The sequence below is a fragment of the Lupinus angustifolius genome, chromosome LG10, assembly GCF_001865875.1.
Source record: "Lupinus angustifolius cultivar Tanjil chromosome LG10, LupAngTanjil_v1.0, whole genome shotgun sequence".
Taxonomy (NCBI): Eukaryota; Viridiplantae; Streptophyta; class Magnoliopsida; order Fabales; family Fabaceae; genus Lupinus; species Lupinus angustifolius.
Window position 1 is genome coordinate 2734228 of NC_032018.1, and position 19458 is coordinate 2753685.

At 35.0% G+C, this 19458-nt stretch overlaps 2 protein-coding genes across 2 annotated transcripts; both read left to right on the forward strand.

Moving 5' to 3' along the window:
- LOC109358771 (aldehyde dehydrogenase family 2 member C4-like) lies at positions 71-12655 on the forward strand. The gene is made up of 9 exons (XM_019603206.1): positions 71-261; positions 795-937; positions 10346-10729; positions 10832-10921; positions 11179-11352; positions 11449-11586; positions 11745-11882; positions 11990-12051; positions 12318-12655. Exons 1-9 carry the CDS (start codon positions 159-161, stop codon positions 12589-12591), a joined length of 1506 nt encoding a protein of 501 aa, XP_019458751.1. The 5' UTR covers positions 71-158; the 3' UTR covers positions 12592-12655.
- Positions 13148-18939, forward strand: LOC109358452 (ARF guanine-nucleotide exchange factor GNL2). Its single transcript, XM_019602675.1, has 3 exons — positions 13148-13673; positions 14958-15693; positions 15787-18939. Exons 1-3 carry the CDS (start codon positions 13334-13336, stop codon positions 18857-18859), a joined length of 4149 nt encoding a protein of 1382 aa, XP_019458220.1. The 5' UTR covers positions 13148-13333; the 3' UTR covers positions 18860-18939.

A 19458-nucleotide genomic window follows, 5' to 3' on the forward strand; every position in this document is an offset into this window, starting at 1 on the left:
TACAAAGAGATAAGGTAGGAAATGAGTAAGTTTTTGTGGTGTCCACTCGATTGTCGTGACTTTGGAGTCTATAAAAATATAAAATAATGTAACCCCTTTCCCGTTTCGTAAAGCCAAATCACTCACTTCAACTTTCCTTCTCACTTAGAACACAAAAAATGACTGATCTCAGTAATGGTCACACTGCTTCTTCCTTCAAGCTACCCTCTATCAAGTTCACTAAGCTCTTCATCAATGGACAATTTGTTGATTCCATTTCAGGTAATTATTTCTTTACTAATAAAACATCTTCCCTCTTCTTTTCTCTACATACCCTTTTGGTCTTTCTGCTCTTTCTTTTTATTGCTTTTCATTTCATCTTCTATATATATATATATATATAAAATATGTATATATTTTTAAAAACTTAGACTCATGTTGTGATCCTCATGAAGGACCTGTACTAAGATTCCTAGATGAATAAGGGGTGAAAGTATGATTAAAAAAATCTAACATTGGTAGATTCATTACCACTATTTCTTAGTGTATGTCTCAATCCTTATGAAGACCAAGTAGTATTATCACTGTGAAAAGATGAGGCTTGACTTAAATAGTAGTAGTTGCTATTATCAAGGAACATACATGAAAAGGTGAACTTTCTTAAATTAAATAATAAGTAAGGTGAATGGAGTATACATTTATGCACATTACTTTGTATTTATATCAAATTAATTTTAAATAATGTGTTAAACCCTTGTGTGGTTATTAAACACTTAAACTTGTATCCTTTTTAAAAAAATGGAAATAAAAAACAGGAAAAGAGTTTGAGACAATTGATCCAAGAACAGAGGAGGTAATAGCAAAAATCTCAGAGGGAACAAAAGAAGATATTGATGCTGCTGTTAAGGCGGCACGTGCTGCTTTTGATGATGGTCCATGGCCCCGCATGCCCGGCGCTGTATGCTATCTTTTCTCCTTACTAAATATTACCACTATTTTATTCTTATTTTCTCTTTTTAAATGTGGATTTTTATCACTGCTATTTGGATTTTTTTACCGTAAAAAAAAGACTCCATTAAATCTCAGTCTTTCATAATAGTATTACTACTATTATCCTTCTCTTTACTTTATGTTTTTTTTCTTTCTCTATAGGGGGAATTTACTTTGTTAGTGCACCTTGACCAAAAAATTACGGTATTGGTGCACCTTTTTAAAATATTACCTAGGAGGTGTAGTTTTTGTATAAATCGGTAACTTGGTTGCCAATTCTGTATTTTGGAATTTTTTTAATTCCCTCCCCCAAAACCGGCAAGGGGGAGGTTTATATTTTTTAATTTCCTCCCCGACAATGGGGGAGTTTTTGAATTTTTTTTATAATTTCCCCACTTAATCGGCAATGGGGGAGTTTTTGAAATTTTTATTTTTTAATTCCCTCCCCTAAATCGACAATGGGGGAGTTTTTGCAATTTTTATTAATTTTTAATTCTCTCCCCTTAAATCGCCAATGACGGGAGAGTTTTTCAAATTTTTGTATCTGTATATATACTCCCTTAGTCGTAATCGTATGTACATTACATTTTCACAGAAATTTCTCTCCATTCTTTAACAGAGTAAACTTTGGTAATCAGTTTCTTTGAGTAAGCTTTTATTGTAGAGGTGAGTATATCATTCAAATACTACATTTTATTTCATTTGTATAAGTTTATATGTTTTAATGTTATTAATCGTTTAATGTAGATAGTCACTATTAGAGATATTGTTAGCGATTTTAGTGATGAAGAGGAGATTGAAATATGCAGTGATGAGGAAGATGTTCAGTTTGATAATAGTTCATCTCGTAGTATGACATATACTACTCCCTCATCATTCTTCTTGAACACAAATTCTGAATCTCGTCGTGATATTGGACACATAACCGGTTTAACGGATGTTGTTGATAATGATTTGTTTATTGACATGCAATTTGAATCTAAAGAAGCCACAATAAATGCAATTAGAGAATTTCATATCAAAAATTCGTTCGACTATATTGTTGTAGAGTCTAGACCGGACATATACGTTGCCAAATGTAAACATTTTGGTGCAGGATGTGAGTGGCGAATTCACGCTTCTTATAACGTTAAGCGTGATTATTTGGAAATTAGGAAAATTAATGGAACACACATTGTGTATCTATGTTAGTTTCCCAGGATCTTAGTAAATTAAATTCGTCATTCATTTTAGACCTTATTGTTAATTTGGTATATGCAGATCCGAGTATACCAGTTAAGACACTGCTGAATGAGGTTGTTAGTCGTTTTGGTTATACAGTCACGTATAGAAAGGCGTGTACTACAAAACAAATGGCAATAACAAAAATTTATGGTGATTGGGAAGGGTCATATAATGAGCTACCACGTTGGATGAATGCTCTACAATATTTTTCTCCTGGCACAATTATAAAATATGAAGCACGTTACCGAGTTGTAGATGACATGGAAGACCCAAGTTGAATTATTCTGGATAGAATATTTTGGGCTTTCAAACCATGTATTGAAGGGTTTGTATATTGTAAACCAATCCTACAAGTGGATGAGACATTTTTGAGTGAGAAATATACTGGAACATTGCTAATAGCAAGTTCACAAGATGAAAATAGACATGTATTTCCAGTTGCATTTGTCATTGTTGAAGGAGAGACGAAAGAAGCTTGGGAGTGATTTTTTTACAATCTTAAGACGTATGTTACCCCTCAAGAAAACCTGTGTATCATATCAGATAGGGAGACAAGTTTATTAGCTGCACTCCAAAGTGAGTTGGCAGGATAGCCTAGTGTACAATCATTTTATTGTATTCGTCATGTAGCTAGTAATTTCAATAAGGAATTCTGAGATTCTGATCTCAAAGACAAAGTTGTAGAAATGGGTATGTCCTAGTTATATTATGGATATTAATATGTTTGTATTTATTTTCTAGGTTATGAGTTGATGCGACCACGGTTCGAGCGAATGTTGAATTCCTTGCGTCAAAAAATCCAAGGCTGGAACATGGTTGGACCAAATTCCAAAAGAGAAATGGAGTCAGGCATACGAAGAAGGGAGACGATATGGCCACATGACTACTAATCTTGCAGAATGGATTAATGGTGTTCTGAAAGGATCAAGAGCTCTTACTATCACTGCACTTGTTAGAGCAATCAACATCGAAATGAAGCCTCTAACATGATTATGGCAGGACATGTATATTGCGAAGAATTAACAAAGGTCATTAAAGAAAATCAACGTAAATCTACATGTCAAATGGTTCGTAATTTTTCAAGAGAGACCGGAGTCTCTGAAGTTGAAGTTGTATCTAGATCTGGTGGTCGACAAGTGAGGCTGTATACAGTAAAACTTGCTGACAATTGGTGTGACTGTGAAGAATTTCCATCATTACGATTGTCATGCTCTCATGCTTTCGCAACATGCGCTTCTTTGAATTTAGACTGCAGCCAATTTATCTCAACAATTTACCACATAGATAATCTTCAGAAATTTTATGGATATGAGTTTCAATCACTTGGTAATGAAGAATATTGGACTCCTTATTCAGGTCCGACATTCATTCCCAATCGTGTTATGCGTAGGAAAAGAAGTGGAAGACCAAAGACTTCACGCATTCACAATGAGATGGATGAAGTTGAAGGTGAACAACTTAAAAAATGTGGATGGTGTAGAACCGAATGACATAACAGAAAGACATGTCCATTGCGATCTAGAGAATTAGGGGAGAGTTTTAGGCAACATTCCTAAGAGTAGTTTATATTTTAGTCATTACTTTTATAATGTATTTCTATTGATCTCTAACTTCTTTTCTCAATTATGTGTGGTGAATATACTATAACTATATACTATAAATATACTATAAATATATACTATGACTATAAGTATACTATAACTATATACTATAAATATATTACAACTATATAGTATAACTATATATACTATAACGTGTGCATTATAACTATGCATTATTTGTGGTGAAATAGTTCATTGGTAAAAGTGTTCAATACAAACAAAGATTCAAGTGTGGTCAAAGAAGGTTTAAGTGTGCATCAGATTTAAGTGTGCAAAGACTTTAGTGTGCAGATACTTCATGAATTGAATGATTATGTATTGAAGAATTGATTGAAAAGTTGAATGCATAGTGTGATGCAAAGATTCTTCATTGATTGAAAAATTGAATACAAACAATGGAAAGGAAAGTATTGAATGACTATACATAGTGTGGTGCAGAGATTCTCTTATTGAATGACTTTACATAGTGTTGGTTCAATGCATTTTATTGTAGAAATTATTTTTAATAACAGAGATTCTCTTATTGAATAACTATACATAGTGTTGATTCTTTTATTGAATGACTATACATAGTGTTGATTCTTTTATAGAATGACTATACATAGTGTGGTGCAGAAATTATTTTTATATTGAGCATTGTCATTAGGAATTTTTCAATTCATTCAAACTTATCAATGTAACTATTGATAGTTGGTTGAATACATTTATTGTTTGGCATTAACCTTCAACAAAACTCTGAAAAAATGTTTCAATTCATTAAACGAACATCTGAATATAATTAAAATTGGTTGTTGAATGTAATTAATATTCATTCAACCCATTCTGAACCCGTGAATTTTAATTCATTCAACGCATTAAAATTGGAGCAGTAGAATTAATATGACATTTACTTCCAACAAAAGTCTGAATGCATTAAAATTGGAGCAGTGGAATTAAAATTGGTAGTTGAATGCATTAAAATTGGTTACATTCCAACAAAACTCGACATCTTTGGTGCCGAGTTCAACATAATATTTCAGCAAGAATCGGCATGAAGATTGCCGAGTTAGGGCCTGCCCAAAAAAAAACTCCCCCTATTGCCGATTTAGGGGGGAGGAAATTAAAAAAAATTAACAAATATAAATCTCCCCTCCCATTGCCGATTTTGGGGTAGGGAATTAAAAAAAATAAATTCAAAACACAGAATCAGCAACCAAGTTGCCAATTTATACAAAAACTACGCCTCCCAGATAATATTTTAAAAAGGATTTATCCCTCCCCCGGATTCATCTTAAACCGACCGACCGATATGCCAAGATGACATCCAGCACGAGAGTAATAAAAGGAAATGGTCTCCGTGCAGCTTCAAGTCACGCCACTCTCACCAAGATAGAATCATGGTCACATCTGTAGTCTATATATAGTTTATAGAAGCGGAATGCCAATCGACACTATAATGGTAGCCATCAGAATTGAGTTCAGCTGCTTTTGACGAGACTGGCAAATGAGTAAATGGAAGAATTAATCAGATGAGCTCCAGTCTGGACTCTCATTGGTCAAAAAGGCGCAACGGGCCAAGAGAGAATAAAAGGACACCAAAAGAGCAAGAAAAAGAGCTCTATGATAAGAGTCCTTATCCTACCCACCCAATTTTTTAAGTTTATGGGAGTAGCAAGAACAGCTCCATTTAAAAGGTTAGCCGCGTACCAAAGAGCTCAATCAGCTATTTATTTTTCAGTCCGGTTGACGCCACTCGATAGGAATAAAAGATGACGTGCTTGTATGGTTCAAAGAAGGGTATGACCAACTCGTTGATTGTTGGGAACGTTCACTCCTCTATATTCGAAATATGCCTTTCTAGGAGCATTACGATCTGCAGCTCAAATGGTCTGTTATGAAGTCTTTATTGGTCTTATTCTTATTGTGCGCCTTGTGAGCGCGTTTGGATCCGCGAAGGGGGGAGAAATTAAAAAAAATTAAAATTTCAAAAACTCTCTCCCCCCCATTGTTGATTTAGGGGGGAGGGAATTAGAAAAAAAAAATTTCAAAAGCTCCTCCCCCATTGCCAAAAAATTACAGTCTTGGTGCACTTTTTTAAAATATTACCTAGGAGGTGTAGTTTTTGTATAAATCGGCAACTTGGTTGCCGATTCTGTGTTTTGATTTTTTTTTTTAATTTCCTATCCCCAAAATCGGCAATGGGAGGGAAGGTTAAATATATATATTTTTTAATTTCCTACCCCCTAAATCGGCAATGGGGTGAATTTTTTTGGCCTGGCCCTAACTCGGCAACCTTCATGTCGATTCTTGCTGAAATATTATGTTGAACTCGGCACCAAAGATGCCGAGTTTTGTTGGAATGCAACTAATTTTAATGCTTTCATCAACCAATTTTAATTTTACTGCTCCAATTTTAATGCATTCAGACTTTTGTTGGAAGTAAATGCCATATTAATTCTACTGCTCCAATTTTAATGCGTTGAATGAATTGAAATTCAGAGGTTCAGAATGAGTTGAATGAATATTAATTACATTCAGAGGTTCTTTTAATGAATTGAAACATTTTTTCAGAGTTTTGTTGAAGGTTAATGCCAAACAATAAATGTATTCAACCAACTATCAATAGTTATATTGATAAGTTTGGATGAATTGAAAAATTCCTAGTGACAATGCTCAATATAAAAATAATTTCTACATCACACTATGTATAGTCATTCAATAAAAGAATCAACACTATGTATAGTCATTTAATAAAAGAATCAACACTATGTATAGTTATTCAATAAGAGAATCTCTGTTATTAAAAATAATTTCTACAATAAAATGCATTGAACCAACACTATGTAAAATCATTCAATAAGAGAATCTCTGCACCACACTATGTATAGTCATTCAATACTTTCCTTTCCATTGTTTGTATTCAATTCTTCAATCAATGAAGAATCTTTGCACTACACTATGCATTCAACTCTTCAATCAATTCTTCAATGCATGATCATTCAACTCATGAAGTATCTGCACACTAGAGTCTTTGCACATCTAAATCTTCTGCACACTTAAACATTCTTTGACCACACTTATGTCCAGTTCTTTGTTTGTATTGAACAATTTTAACAATGAACTATTTCACCACAAATAATGCATAGTTATAATGCACATGTTATAGTATATATAGTTATACTATATAGTTGTAATATATTTATAGTTATAGTATATAGTTTATTCACCACAAATAATGCATAATTATAATGCACACGTTATACTATATACTTTTAATATATTTATAGTATATAGTTATAGTATATTTACTACACATAATTGATAAAAGAAGTTAGAGATCAATAGAAATACATTATAAAGGTCATGACTAAAATATAAACTACTCTTAGGAATGTTACCTAGAACTCTTACCTAATTCTCTAGATCGCAATGGACATGTCTTCCTGTTATGCCATTCGGTTCTATACCATCCATATTTTTTAAGTTGTTCACTTTCAACTTCATCCATCTCATTGTGAATGCGTGAAGTCTTTGGTCTTCCACTTCTTTTCCTACGCATAACATGATTCAGAATGAATGTCAGACCTGAATAAGGAGTCCAATATTCTTCATTACCAAGTGGTTGAAACTCATATCCATAAACTTTCTGAAGATTATCTAGGTGGTAAATTGTTGAGATAAATTGGCTGCAGTCTAAATTCAAAGAAGCGCATGTTGCGATAGCATGAGAATCGGAATGATGGAAATTCTCCACGGTCACAAGCAAGTTTTACTGTATACAGCCTCACTTGCCGACCAGCAGACCTAGATACAACTTCAACTTCAGAGACTCCAGTCTCTCGTGAAAAATTACGAACCATTTGACATGTAGATTTACGTTGATTTTCTTTAATCACCTTTGTTAATTTTTCGCAATATACATGCCCTGCCATAATCATGTTAGAGGCTTCATTTCGATGTTCATTGAACCATTCATTTAGCCTGTAATATGTTGCTCTAATAAGTGCAGTGATAGTAAGAGCTCTTCCTTTCAGAACACCATTAATGCATTCTGCAAGATTAGTAGTCATGTGGCCATATCATCTCCCTTTGTCATATGCCTGACTCCATTTCTTTTTTGGAATCTGGTCCAACCATGCTCCAGCCCTTGGATTTTTTTGACGCAAGGAATTCAACATTCGCTCGAACCGTGGTCGCATCAACTCATAACCTAGAAAATAAATACAAACATATTAATATCCATAATATAACAATATTTTTAAAATTAAAAAATATAAATAGGACATACCCATTTCTACAACTTTGTCTTTTAGATCAGAATCTCGGAATTCCTTATTGAAATTGCTAGCTACATGACGAATACAATAAATTGATTATACACTAGACCATCCTGTCAACTCACTTCGAAGTGCAGCTAATAAACCTGTCCCCCTATCTGATATGATACACAAGTTTTCTTGAGGGGTACCATACGTCTTAAGATTGTAAAAAAACAACTCCCAATCTTCTTTCGTCTATCCTTCAACAATGGCAAATGCATCTGGAAATACACGTCTGTTTCCATATTGTAAACTTGCTATTAGCAATGTTCCAATATATTTCCCAGTCAAAAAATGTCTCACCCACTTGTAGGATTGGTTTACAATATACAAATCCTTCAATACATGGTTTGAAAGCCCACAATATTCTATCCAGAATGATTCGACTTGGGTCTTCTATGCCATCTACAACTCGGTGACGTGCTTCATATTTTACAATTGTACCAGGAGAAAAATATTGTAGAGCATTCATCCAACGTGGTAACTCATTATATAACTCATTATATGCCATTTGTTTTGCAGTCCACGCCTTTCTATACGTGACTGTATAATCAAAATGACTAACAACCTCCTTCACCACTGCCTTAACTGATATACTCGGATTTGCAGATACCAAATTAACAATAAGGTCTAAAATGAATGACGAATTTAATTTACTATGGTCTTGGGAAACTACCATAGATACACAACTGTGTGTTCCATTAATTTTCTTAATCTCATAATAATCGCGCTTAACGTTATAAGAAGCGCGAATTCGCCACTCACATCCTGCACCAAAATGTTTACATTTGGCAACGTATCTGTCCGGTCTAGACTCTGCAACAATATAGTCAAACGAATTTTTGATATTAAATTCTCTAATTGCATTTATTGTGGCTTCTTTAGATTCAAATTGCATATCAATAAACAAATCATTATCAACAACATCCGTTAAACCGACTATGTGTCCAGTATCACGACCAGGTTCAGAATTTGTGTTCAAGAAAAATGATGAGGGAGTAGTATATGTCATACTACGAGATGAACTATTATCAAACTGAATCTCTTCCTCATTACTACATATTTCAATCTCCTCTTCTTCACTAAAATCGCTAACAATATCTCTCACAATGACCATCTACATTAAACGATTAATAACATTAAAACATATAACTTATAAAAATGAAATAAAATGTAGTAAGTGAATGATATACTAACCTCTACAATAAAAACTTACTCAAAGAAACTGATTAATATCTGTTACAGAATGGAGAGAAATTTCTGTGAAAATGTAATGTACATAGATTGCGGTTAAGGGGTATATATACAGATACAAAAATTTGAAAAACTCCCCCCTTGCCGATTTAGGGGTAGCAATTAAAAAAAAATTAAAAATTTCAAAAACTCTCCCCTCATTGTCGATTTAGGGAAAGGGAATTAAAAAAAAATAAAAAATTCCAAAAACTTCCACCCCTTGCCGATTTAGGGTGAGGGAATTAAAAAAAATAAAAATTTCAAAAACTCTCCCATTGCCGATTTAGGGGGGCGGAAATTAAAAAAAATAAAAATTTCAAAAACTCCCCCTTGCCGATTTAGGGGGAGGAAATTAAAAAAAATAAAATTTTCAAAAACTCCCCTCATTGCCGATTTAGGGGGGAGGAAATTAAAAAATATAAACCTCCCCCATTGTCGATTTTGGGGGAGGGAATTAAAAAAAAAAAATCCAAAACACAGAATCGACAACCAAGTTGCCGATTTATACAAAAACTACACTCCCAGGTAATATTTTAAAAAGATGCACCAAAACTATAATTTTTCAATCAAGATGCACCAACAAAGTAAATTTTCCACATTATAGAGTGACCGAAATGCATGGAACCCATAAAGTAAACAAACCACGACATATTAACGTATATTATAAAAGGCCTCACCCCTCTAAGCAAGTGTTTTTTAATAAGGTAATCTCTCTTCACTCTGGAGAAATTGTGAAATGAAGATTAAAAATCCTCCTAATACTAAGTATGAAATATTGTATACTTTTTTATATTTCTAAGATAATGAATACTTCTTTTCTGATTATATGAAAGGTATATATATATATATATTTATATTTCTAAGTTGATTTAAGATGAATGAGAAAATGAACAGTTTATGTAAATATTTGAATATTAAGTCACATCCTTGTATATATATATATTAAAAGAACTTTGAGTTTTCCGTTATGTTAGTTGCCAATTTTCATCGTCCTTAAACTTGACATGATATGCTAATAAGGAAAGAGCAAAAGTCATGATGAAATGGGCAGACATAATTGATGAAAACATTGAAGAGTTAGCAGCATTAGATACCATTGATGCTGGAAAGTTGTACAATAGGGGTAAAGCTTTCGATATTCCCGGTGTAGCAAATACTATACGCTACTATGCTGGTGCTGCTGATAAAATTCATGGAGAGGTATTAAAACCATCTAGGGAGTTCCATGCATATACTTTGATGGAACCAATTGGTGTAGTTGGGCACATTATTCCTTGGAATTTCCCTAGCACCATGTTCGCCGTCAAGGTTGCTCCTACCTTGGCTGCTGGGTGCACCTTGGTCCTCAAGCCTGCTGAACAAACACCTCTTTCAGCTTTGTTTTATGCTCATCTAGCTAAGCAGGTATGTTTTCGATTTCTTGTCGAACGTATTAGGCTTTTACAAGCTAAATACTACTTGAGAGTAAACTGATTAAACTGGATTTTCTTGTTTTCCCTTTTGAAGGCTGGAATTCCAGATGGAGTGCTCAATGTAGTACCCGGATTTGGCCCAACTGCCGGAGCGGCAATAAGCTCACACATGGACATAGATAAGGTAATTTACATGCCTGACATTTGGAAGTACAATGGGAGAATTCTTGCATAAAACTTGAGGCTCAAGTTGGCTGCATTAGATCAATCACATCATGAAGAGATAGCTATCATAGTTAATTAATCACCAATTAACTTAATCTATCATAATTAACTATGTTGTTGGACCATTACATTCAATTTTAGTGCTCCAAGTTTATTTTAGATTGATTTTTTAGTACCATTATATGTCTAAAATTGACTTTGATTGTGAATATGTAGGTTAGCTTTACTGGTTCAACAGAGGTAGGCCGCGAAGTAATGCAGGCAGCAGCTAGGAGTAATTTAAAACCAGTTTCACTTGAATTAGGAGGCAAATCACCCCTTGTAATTTTTGATGATGTTGAGGTAGATAAAGCTGCTGAGCTTGCTCTCTTGGGAATTCTATACAACAAGGTGAAAATTCTATTAGGAAATCATTTTCTATATTATAAAGCAACTCTATTATATAACTTCTAACAAAACAAAATTCTTCTTGCTGTCTACTTTCAGGGGGAAATTTGTGTTGCCAGTTCCCGTGTGTTTGTTCAAGAAGGTATCTATGATGAATTTGAGAAGAAATTGGTGGAGAAGGCGAAGGCGTGGGTTGTTGGGGATCCTTTTGATCCTAAATCTCGGCAAGGGCCTCAGGTATGGATATAGTAGCACAATTGTTTTTGCACCAGTACTAAAACATAACATGGTTTTTTCTAGTAATATTCCACCAACTATTATATTTCAAGCACTGAGGTTAGTTGCATGGAAAAACAGGAATGAGAAGTTCTTAGGGTTCTTCCTCTTATTCTTAGGTTGACAAGAAGCAATTTGAAAAAATTCTTTCCTATATTGAGTATGGAAAGAGAGAAGGAGCCACCCTTTTGACAGGGGGTAAAAGAGTGGGAGGCAAGGGCTACTACATTGAACCTACAATTTTCTCCAATGTTGAGGTGAATTTTATTTCAACAAAGTTATCAAATAGTATGTCCTCAGAATAATTTGATAAGGAACCATCTTATTGTTGTTTTCCCCTTTTTATTCTTAACAAACTGTTCAGGAGGACATGCTCATAGTACAGGATGAAATATTTGGCCCTGTGATGTCACTGAAGAAGTTCAAGTAAGTTATAGCTTTATTTATTATAATGGGCACTCCTTGTTTCAAAAGTTACATCAATCTCCGAAAAAAAAACTTCATGTATATTCACCTTCTTGAAGGGGTGACATTGAATCTTAAAAGGGAGGTAAGTGTATGTAAGTTTTCAAACAAGAGACATATCAAGTTTCAAGTATTTATGGTTTATTATTACTTTGTCATAGTCTTAGTACCAAATGGCATGTTTGTGATGAAGAATACTAAACTTAAGGATGGTAAATGTACAACAGGACCATTGAGGAAGGAATCAAGAGTGCTAACAATACCAAATATGGCCTAGCAGCAGGGATTGTGACCAAGAACTTGGATACAGCAAACACTGTGTCAAGGTCCATTCGTGCAGGCATAGTGTGGATCAACTGTTATTTTGCCTTTGGGAATGACATTCCTTATGGAGGGTATAAGATGAGTGGATTTGGAAGAGATTTTGGATTGGATGCCCTCCACAAGTACCTACAAGTTAAATCTGTTGTAACACCCATTTTCAATTCTCCTTGGCTTTGAATTATCATCTATTTTGTAAGTAGGTTGTGTCACTTGTGTGTAAGCTAAACAGGGGCAATGACATGAAAAATATTTTATAGTAAAGTTATGTATAGTGATTAAGCAAATTTACTTTCATATTAGGAAACAAAGGGCTTCTTCCTAGCAACACAGGAGTTTTATTTTGTGATAAAAAAGGCCTTTCAAACAGTGTATTTTTATATCTTTGCACATTTGTTTATTTTTTCTTTCTTAATATCATTTCAATGTTGGAAAAAAAGATATATTGTATACAGTGTTGCATGTGGTGTACCATTTTTCTAATGTTCAAAAAACATTTGAGTTTCCTTCCTTAAATTAAGTATTTCAACTATATAAAAGTTGCAATAAATATAATTATAAAACAAAACAAAGGAAACCCACCAAAAGTTCCTCAATTGTTGTGTCCTCACACATACGAAACTCTCTCCAAAAGTTCCTCTCCTTTATACTCGGTCTTCTCCACTCTCACTGTAACACTAACCAACTATTTCCTTCTCTAATTCACCATCACTAACACCAAAATAGACTTTCCATTTTTGGCAAACACCTCAAGTGAAAATTATGAGGTGCACAAAAAACTAAACTAAATAAAATATAGTGTAAAAAAATGTCAATATTATTGTTACCATGCACAAAGTAAAGATAGTACATAGTTTTAGGAGCATGCACTCACGTCCTTAACTTGCATGGTTAAACATTGTTGGAAGAGAACTTAATCTTCATGAAACGATTAATGGCAATGGAGAATGGAGAAGATGATGATATTCATCAAAACAAAGACACAACAAAATCGAAAAGAAAACAACTTGGACTGTCATGCATGTTAAACACAGAAGTTGGTGCAGTTCTAGCTGTGATTCGTCGCGGTCCAGAATTCAACCCAGTTTACAATATCTCAGCCTCAGAAGAAAGCTATGACTCTTCCCTTATGAGTTCATTGAGGTCTCTTCGATCTCTTATCTTCAACCCTCAACAAGAATGGCGCACCATTGATCCTTCCATTTACCTCTCTCCTTTTCTTGATGTCATTCAAAGTGATGATGTACCTGCCTCCGCCACAGGTTGGTTATTACGATCTCCTTCTTTAAATCTTACTAACTAACGATTATTATTTGTACTATATATATAGGGAGCGACATAGTAGTTAAGATCGCGATTTAACTCGTAGGATTGGAAAATTTTAAGAGTTTTCAAGAGTTAGCGAGTCACGTGCCCACTTTAAATGTGATTTCACCACTGCTAGTGAGATTGCCGGGGAAGATCGCAGGATCGTAAAATCGCTGTCTCGTTATGATTTTCTGTTTTTATGGCGAAATTCTAAATTAAAAAATACTCAACTTTTAAACCTGTATAGAAGGGGAAATCCATGGCCTAAAATTCTTCTAACTCCTAAATTGCAAAATAACAAACAAATCATAACCAGAATAGAAGTAGAAGTTACAACCACAACCATAAAAGACTTCATTTTTAAGACTTTTCCTTATTATCGTATTCGTCTTCATCTTCAACATATTTGTTTTCGTTATTCTCTCTAAAGTGATGTTCTTTCTCTTTTTTATGTTGTAATGTGTAATGGGAGAAATATGGTGCTCATTGTGTTGCCTTTGTTATGTTCTCTCCCTTTGTTTTTATGTGTTATGTTTTTGTTAAATTGTGCTTTGTAGGTGTCCCAGTCAACACTCGGATTGACTTTTGTTCCACTTTCCACATACAACACTCGGATTGACTTTTGTTCCACTTTCTACATACATACTATAATAATATATGTGTAGGCTACATAAAACATGAAGTTTCCACCTGAAACACCGTCTAGCTGCATGGTATTTCCACATGTTTAATATAATATCAGTGATACTTGTTGGTATTTTTAGCTATCAAACACTTTAGATGTTTATGTTGACATGTTAGTTTTGCATAAACTTAATACTTGTGTATGCATATATTTTGATATTGGAAGTTTAAGTTTATCAAGTGCTACTTGTTAATTTTGTTATTTATAGCAATGGAGAAAGTTGAAGATTTTATTATTCTGTGTATATGTATATTTAAAAAAATCAATATTCAGTAGGATCTTACGATCCATGTTACGATCATGCGTTTTACGTTTTCATTTACCCATTCCAATCTTACGTAAGATCTCGATCTTGTCAACTATGGGGAGCGACTCACGTCAGAATAGTGCGCTATTATGATAAATGAGAACAATTAATATGGATTATTAGTCTTATTTGAATGATCAAGATTAAAAGATACATGCAATATATATATATATATATATATGTGTGTGTGTGTGTGTGTGTGCGCGTGTGCGTGCTAAGCATGTAACTATCTGATATGAACCACAGGTGTTGCACTCTCTTCCCTTCTCAAGATTCTCAAGTTTGAAGTCTTTGATGTGAAGACAGCAGGTGCAAAAGATGCAATGGAATCCATTGTCTCAGGTATCACAAGCTGCAGGCTGGAGAAAACAGATCCAGTTTCTGAAGATGCCGTGATGATGAAGATACTGCAAGTTTTGGCTGGGATAATGAACCATAAGGCTTCAACATTGCTCAATGATCAAGCTGTTTGCACCCTTGTAAACACTTGCTTTCAGGTTGTGCAACAATCTGTGAGTAGAGGAGATTTGCTTCAAAGGAGTGCAAGGTACACCATGCATGAGCTTATCCAAGTTGTGTTTTCTAGGTTGCCTGAGATTGAAGCTAGGGATGGTGGTAGTGAAGGGGATTCAGAATCAGACACTGATGATGATGATGGTGGAAGTTTGGAAAATGGTTACGGCGTTCGTTGTGCCATTGATATATTTCATTTCTTGTGCTCTTTGTTGAATGTTGTGTCAGTGGTTGAGACTGATGGGGCTACTTCTCACACTGCTGATGAAGATGTTCAGATTTTTGCCTTGCTTTTGATCAACTCAGCTATAGAACTTAGTGGAGATGAGATAGGAAAGCACCCAAAGCTTTTAAGGATGGTCCAAGATGACTTGTTCCACCATTTGATTTACTATGGATCATGGTCTAGCTCCTTTGTCTTGTCCATGATTTGCAGCACTGTATTGAATGCATATCACTTTCTAAGAAGGTTAGATTTCTTAAGGGAAAGTGATTGTTCTGCCCCATATTTTGGGTACAGTTATTATAATCTTTTAATTTATGTTTGGTTTTCTTTTTGTAGGTTTATTCGTTTCCAACTAGCAGCTTTCTTTGGATATGTGCTAATTAGAATTGCAACTTCAGGAAGCACAGTTCACCTTCAAGAAGTTGCAGTTGAAGGGATCATAAATTTCTGCAGACAACCAACATTCATCGTTGAAGTTTATGTAAACTATGATTGCGATCCATGTTGCCGCGATGTGTTTGAGGAGGTTGGAAGGGTGCTTTGTAAACACTCATTTGCAGGGAATGGTCCCTTAACAAGTTTGCAAATGCAAGCCTTTGAAGGACTATTGATCACAATTCACAACATTGCAGATAATATTGATAAAGATTATTCAAGCCTTTTAGGTCCCTGCTCAGTTCAAATAACTGAATATTCACCTTTTTGGGAGGAGAAAGATAAAGAAGATGACCTTGAAGGTTGGGTGGAACATGTAAGGGTGAGTAAAATGCAGAAGAAGAAGTTAAATATTGCTGCAAACCATTTTAACAGAGATAATAAAAAGGGGCTTGAGTACTTGAAGCATGCCAAGTTAATCTCTGATCCTCCAGATCCTAAGTCATATGCTTACTTCTTTCGTTTCACTCCGGGCCTAGACAAGAAGACAATAGGGGAGTATCTTGGAGACCCTGATGATTTCTATCTCCAAGTTCTCAAGGAATTCACCGAAACCTTCCATTTCAATGGCATGGTCCTTGACACGGCACTTCGGTTTTATCTAGAAAGTTTTTGGCTACCAGGTGAGTCACAAAAGATTCAAAGAATTCTAGAAGCATTTGCAGAGAGATTCTTTGACCAACAATCCTCGGACATGTTTGCAAGCAAGGATACTGTTCTAATCTTGTGCTACTCCCTCATCATGCTTAACACTGATCAACACAACCCCCAAGTCAAGAAGAAAATGAATGAAGAGGATTTCATTAGGAACAATAGAGCCATCAATGCAGGGCAAGATTTGCCTAGAGAGTATCTTTCTGAGCTTTTTCAGTCTATTTCAAATTATGCAATTGCCATTGAACATAAAAGTACAACAGTGTCATTAGATATGAACCCAAGTAGATGGATTCAGCTTATAAACCGATCAAAAGTGACACAAAGTTTCATACAATGTGACTTTGATCGAAGAATATGTCGCGATATGTTTGCCTGCATTGCTGGTCCATCAATGGCTGCTCTTTCATCATTCTTTGAGCATGCTGAAGAAGAGGAGCTGCTTCATGAATGCATTGAAGGGTTATTCTCCATAGCAAGGATTGCTCAGTATGGACTAGAAGATACTCTTGATGAGCTCATAACTTCTTTCTGCAAATTCACAACGCTGCTAAATCCGTATGCTTCAACAGAAGAGACCATGTTTACCTTCAGTCATGATTTGAAGCCAAGAATGGCAACAGTTGCTGTTTTCACTATAGCAAACTATTTCCGAGACTCCATTCGAGGAGGTTGGAAGAACATTATAGACTGCTTGTTAAAACTTAAAAGGCTTAAGCTGCTTCCTCAATCTGTCATTGATTTTGATGCATCAATGGATGACCCAACAACACCTGAATCAGGTGCCATTTCTCCATCTGATGGTAATAAATTTGGAAGTCATCGAATGTCTATCATAATGGATCGGTTTACACATCTTTCATCTGATAACATGGAAGATGGCATAACCCTTGGTAGTGAATTTGAACGGAACCTCAAGATGATCAAACTGTGCAAAATTGGCAGCATCTTCAGCGGTAGTTCAAACATCCCTAAAGACTCCTTACAAAACCTTGGGAGATCATTGATATTTTCGGCTGCCGGAAAAGGCCAAAAGTTTAGCACTCCTGTTGAGGAAGAAGAAACTGTTGGTTTCTGTTGGGATTTGATCACCGCAATAGCTTTAGCTAATCTTCATAGATTCCACATATTTTGGCCAAACTTCCATGAGTACCTGCTAGCAGTTTCTCAGTTTCCCATGTTCTCTCCAATACCATTTGCAGAAAAGGCTATTCTAGCACTTCTCAAGATCTGTAGCAGGCTCTTTTCTACACCAAGAGATGACAAACTAGCTGAGGAGCTTATTTTCAAATCTATAACTCTAATGTGGAAGCTTGATAAAGAAATCCTTGACATGTGTCATGAGATTATATCGCAAACAATTAGGAAAATAGTCATTGAATACCCTGCAAATTTGCAGACTCAATTCGCATGGAAGTCGATACTGAACTTGTTATCAGTGGCATGGAGGCATCCTGAAACCTATGATCTTGGAATTGAGGCCTTGGTAGCATTATTTTCTGATGGCACTCATGTGTCAAGAACAAATTATCCATACTGCATAGATTGTGCTTTCGGTTGTTTTTTAGCTAAGAACAGTCCAGTAGAGAAAAAGAAGAAGATACTTGACCTATTAGCTGATTCTACTAACTTGTTGATTCAATGGCACAGAACACAATACTCAGATCCTGGGAGTAATGTTAGTACAACAAGCAACACAAGCAGTTCCTCCATGGAGGACAATAGTAGAGGTCCTGCTTCTGCAAACTACATCATGAATCTATTTGTGAAACTAGGAGAAGCATTTAGAAGGACAAGCTTATCAAGACAGGAAGAAATAAGAAACCATGCAGTATATTCTCTTCATAAAAGTTTTAATCTAGCTGAAGAGATGCTATATATATCATCAAACTGCATTAACTATTTCAACCTTGTGATATTTGCCATGGTTGACGAGCTTCATGAGAAGATGTTGGAGTACTCAAGGAGGGAAAATGCTGAAAGGGAAATGAGAAGTATGGAAGGGACCCTTAAACTTGCAATGGAGCTATTGACAGATATGTACTTGCAGTCATTGAGACAAATATCTGAGAGCCCAGGGTTTAGGTCATTCTGGTTAGGCATATTGAGAAGAATGGACACATGCATGAAAGCTGACTTAGGACATTATGGACCATCATCTGTGAATGAAATAATCCCTGATTTGTTGAAAAAGATAATAACACAAATGAAGGATGAGGAAATTCTAGTCCCAAAAGATGATGATGATATGTGGGAGATTACATACATCCAGATACAGTGGATATGCCCTGCTATCAAGGAGGAGCTATTTCCAATGTAGAAGAATAACACAGATCACACACATTATGAACACTATTTGTTTTTGCAGACACACTACCTTTTATTTTTAGCTTCTTTTCCCTCTGATGTGGAGTCATAGTATTTTATCCCACTATTCGTCATTATAAATACTACCCTTCATTATCTGTAAATAGTCTATTTACTTGTGAGAATAAGATTGTATGCACTATGAGACCCTCATATTATACCCTTAATCTTAGTGGAAAGGTTTTCTAACATGATGTAATCAATTTTCTTCTCTCACCCACATACACAATGAATAAAGCAGAACTTGTGTATTTCCATTTATACAAAACTTAATGACATACCAATTACATTATAACTTCCCTTAAATTTGTAAGGACCTGATTCAGTTAACCATGACCAAATTCTTTGCGGAAATGCTTGCCTTCAATCTCATTTTTACTTCCTTTTTATATCAGATAACTAGCATCTGAGCAAGCTTTTTCTTCTTTGTACATTCTTCTGTTTATCTAATGGATCCATCACTTACTCCAACCAATTCAAGTAAAATGATATGTTATTTTATGAAAGAGCAATGTGTTGTTTGGTTTAAGGGACAAGAGCGAAGAGGAAGAG

Coding starts and splice junctions, on each gene's coding strand:
- LOC109358771 (XM_019603206.1), top strand. CDS start 159: ATGACTGATCTCAGTAATGGTCACACTGCTTCTTCCTTCAAGCTACCC. Junction 938..10,345: donor GGCCCCGCATGCCCGGCGCT/GTATGCTATCTT, acceptor TATGCTAATAAG/GAAAGAGCAAAAGTCATGAT. Junction 11,883..11,989: donor CAATTTTCTCCAATGTTGAG/GTGAATTTTATT, acceptor CAAACTGTTCAG/GAGGACATGCTCATAGTACA.
- LOC109358452 (XM_019602675.1), top strand. CDS start 13,334: ATGAAACGATTAATGGCAATGGAGAATGGAGAAGATGATGATATTCAT. Junction 13,674..14,957: donor TGTACCTGCCTCCGCCACAG/GTTGGTTATTAC, acceptor TATGAACCACAG/GTGTTGCACTCTCTTCCCTT. Junction 15,694..15,786: donor GCATATCACTTTCTAAGAAG/GTTAGATTTCTT, acceptor TTCTTTTTGTAG/GTTTATTCGTTTCCAACTAG.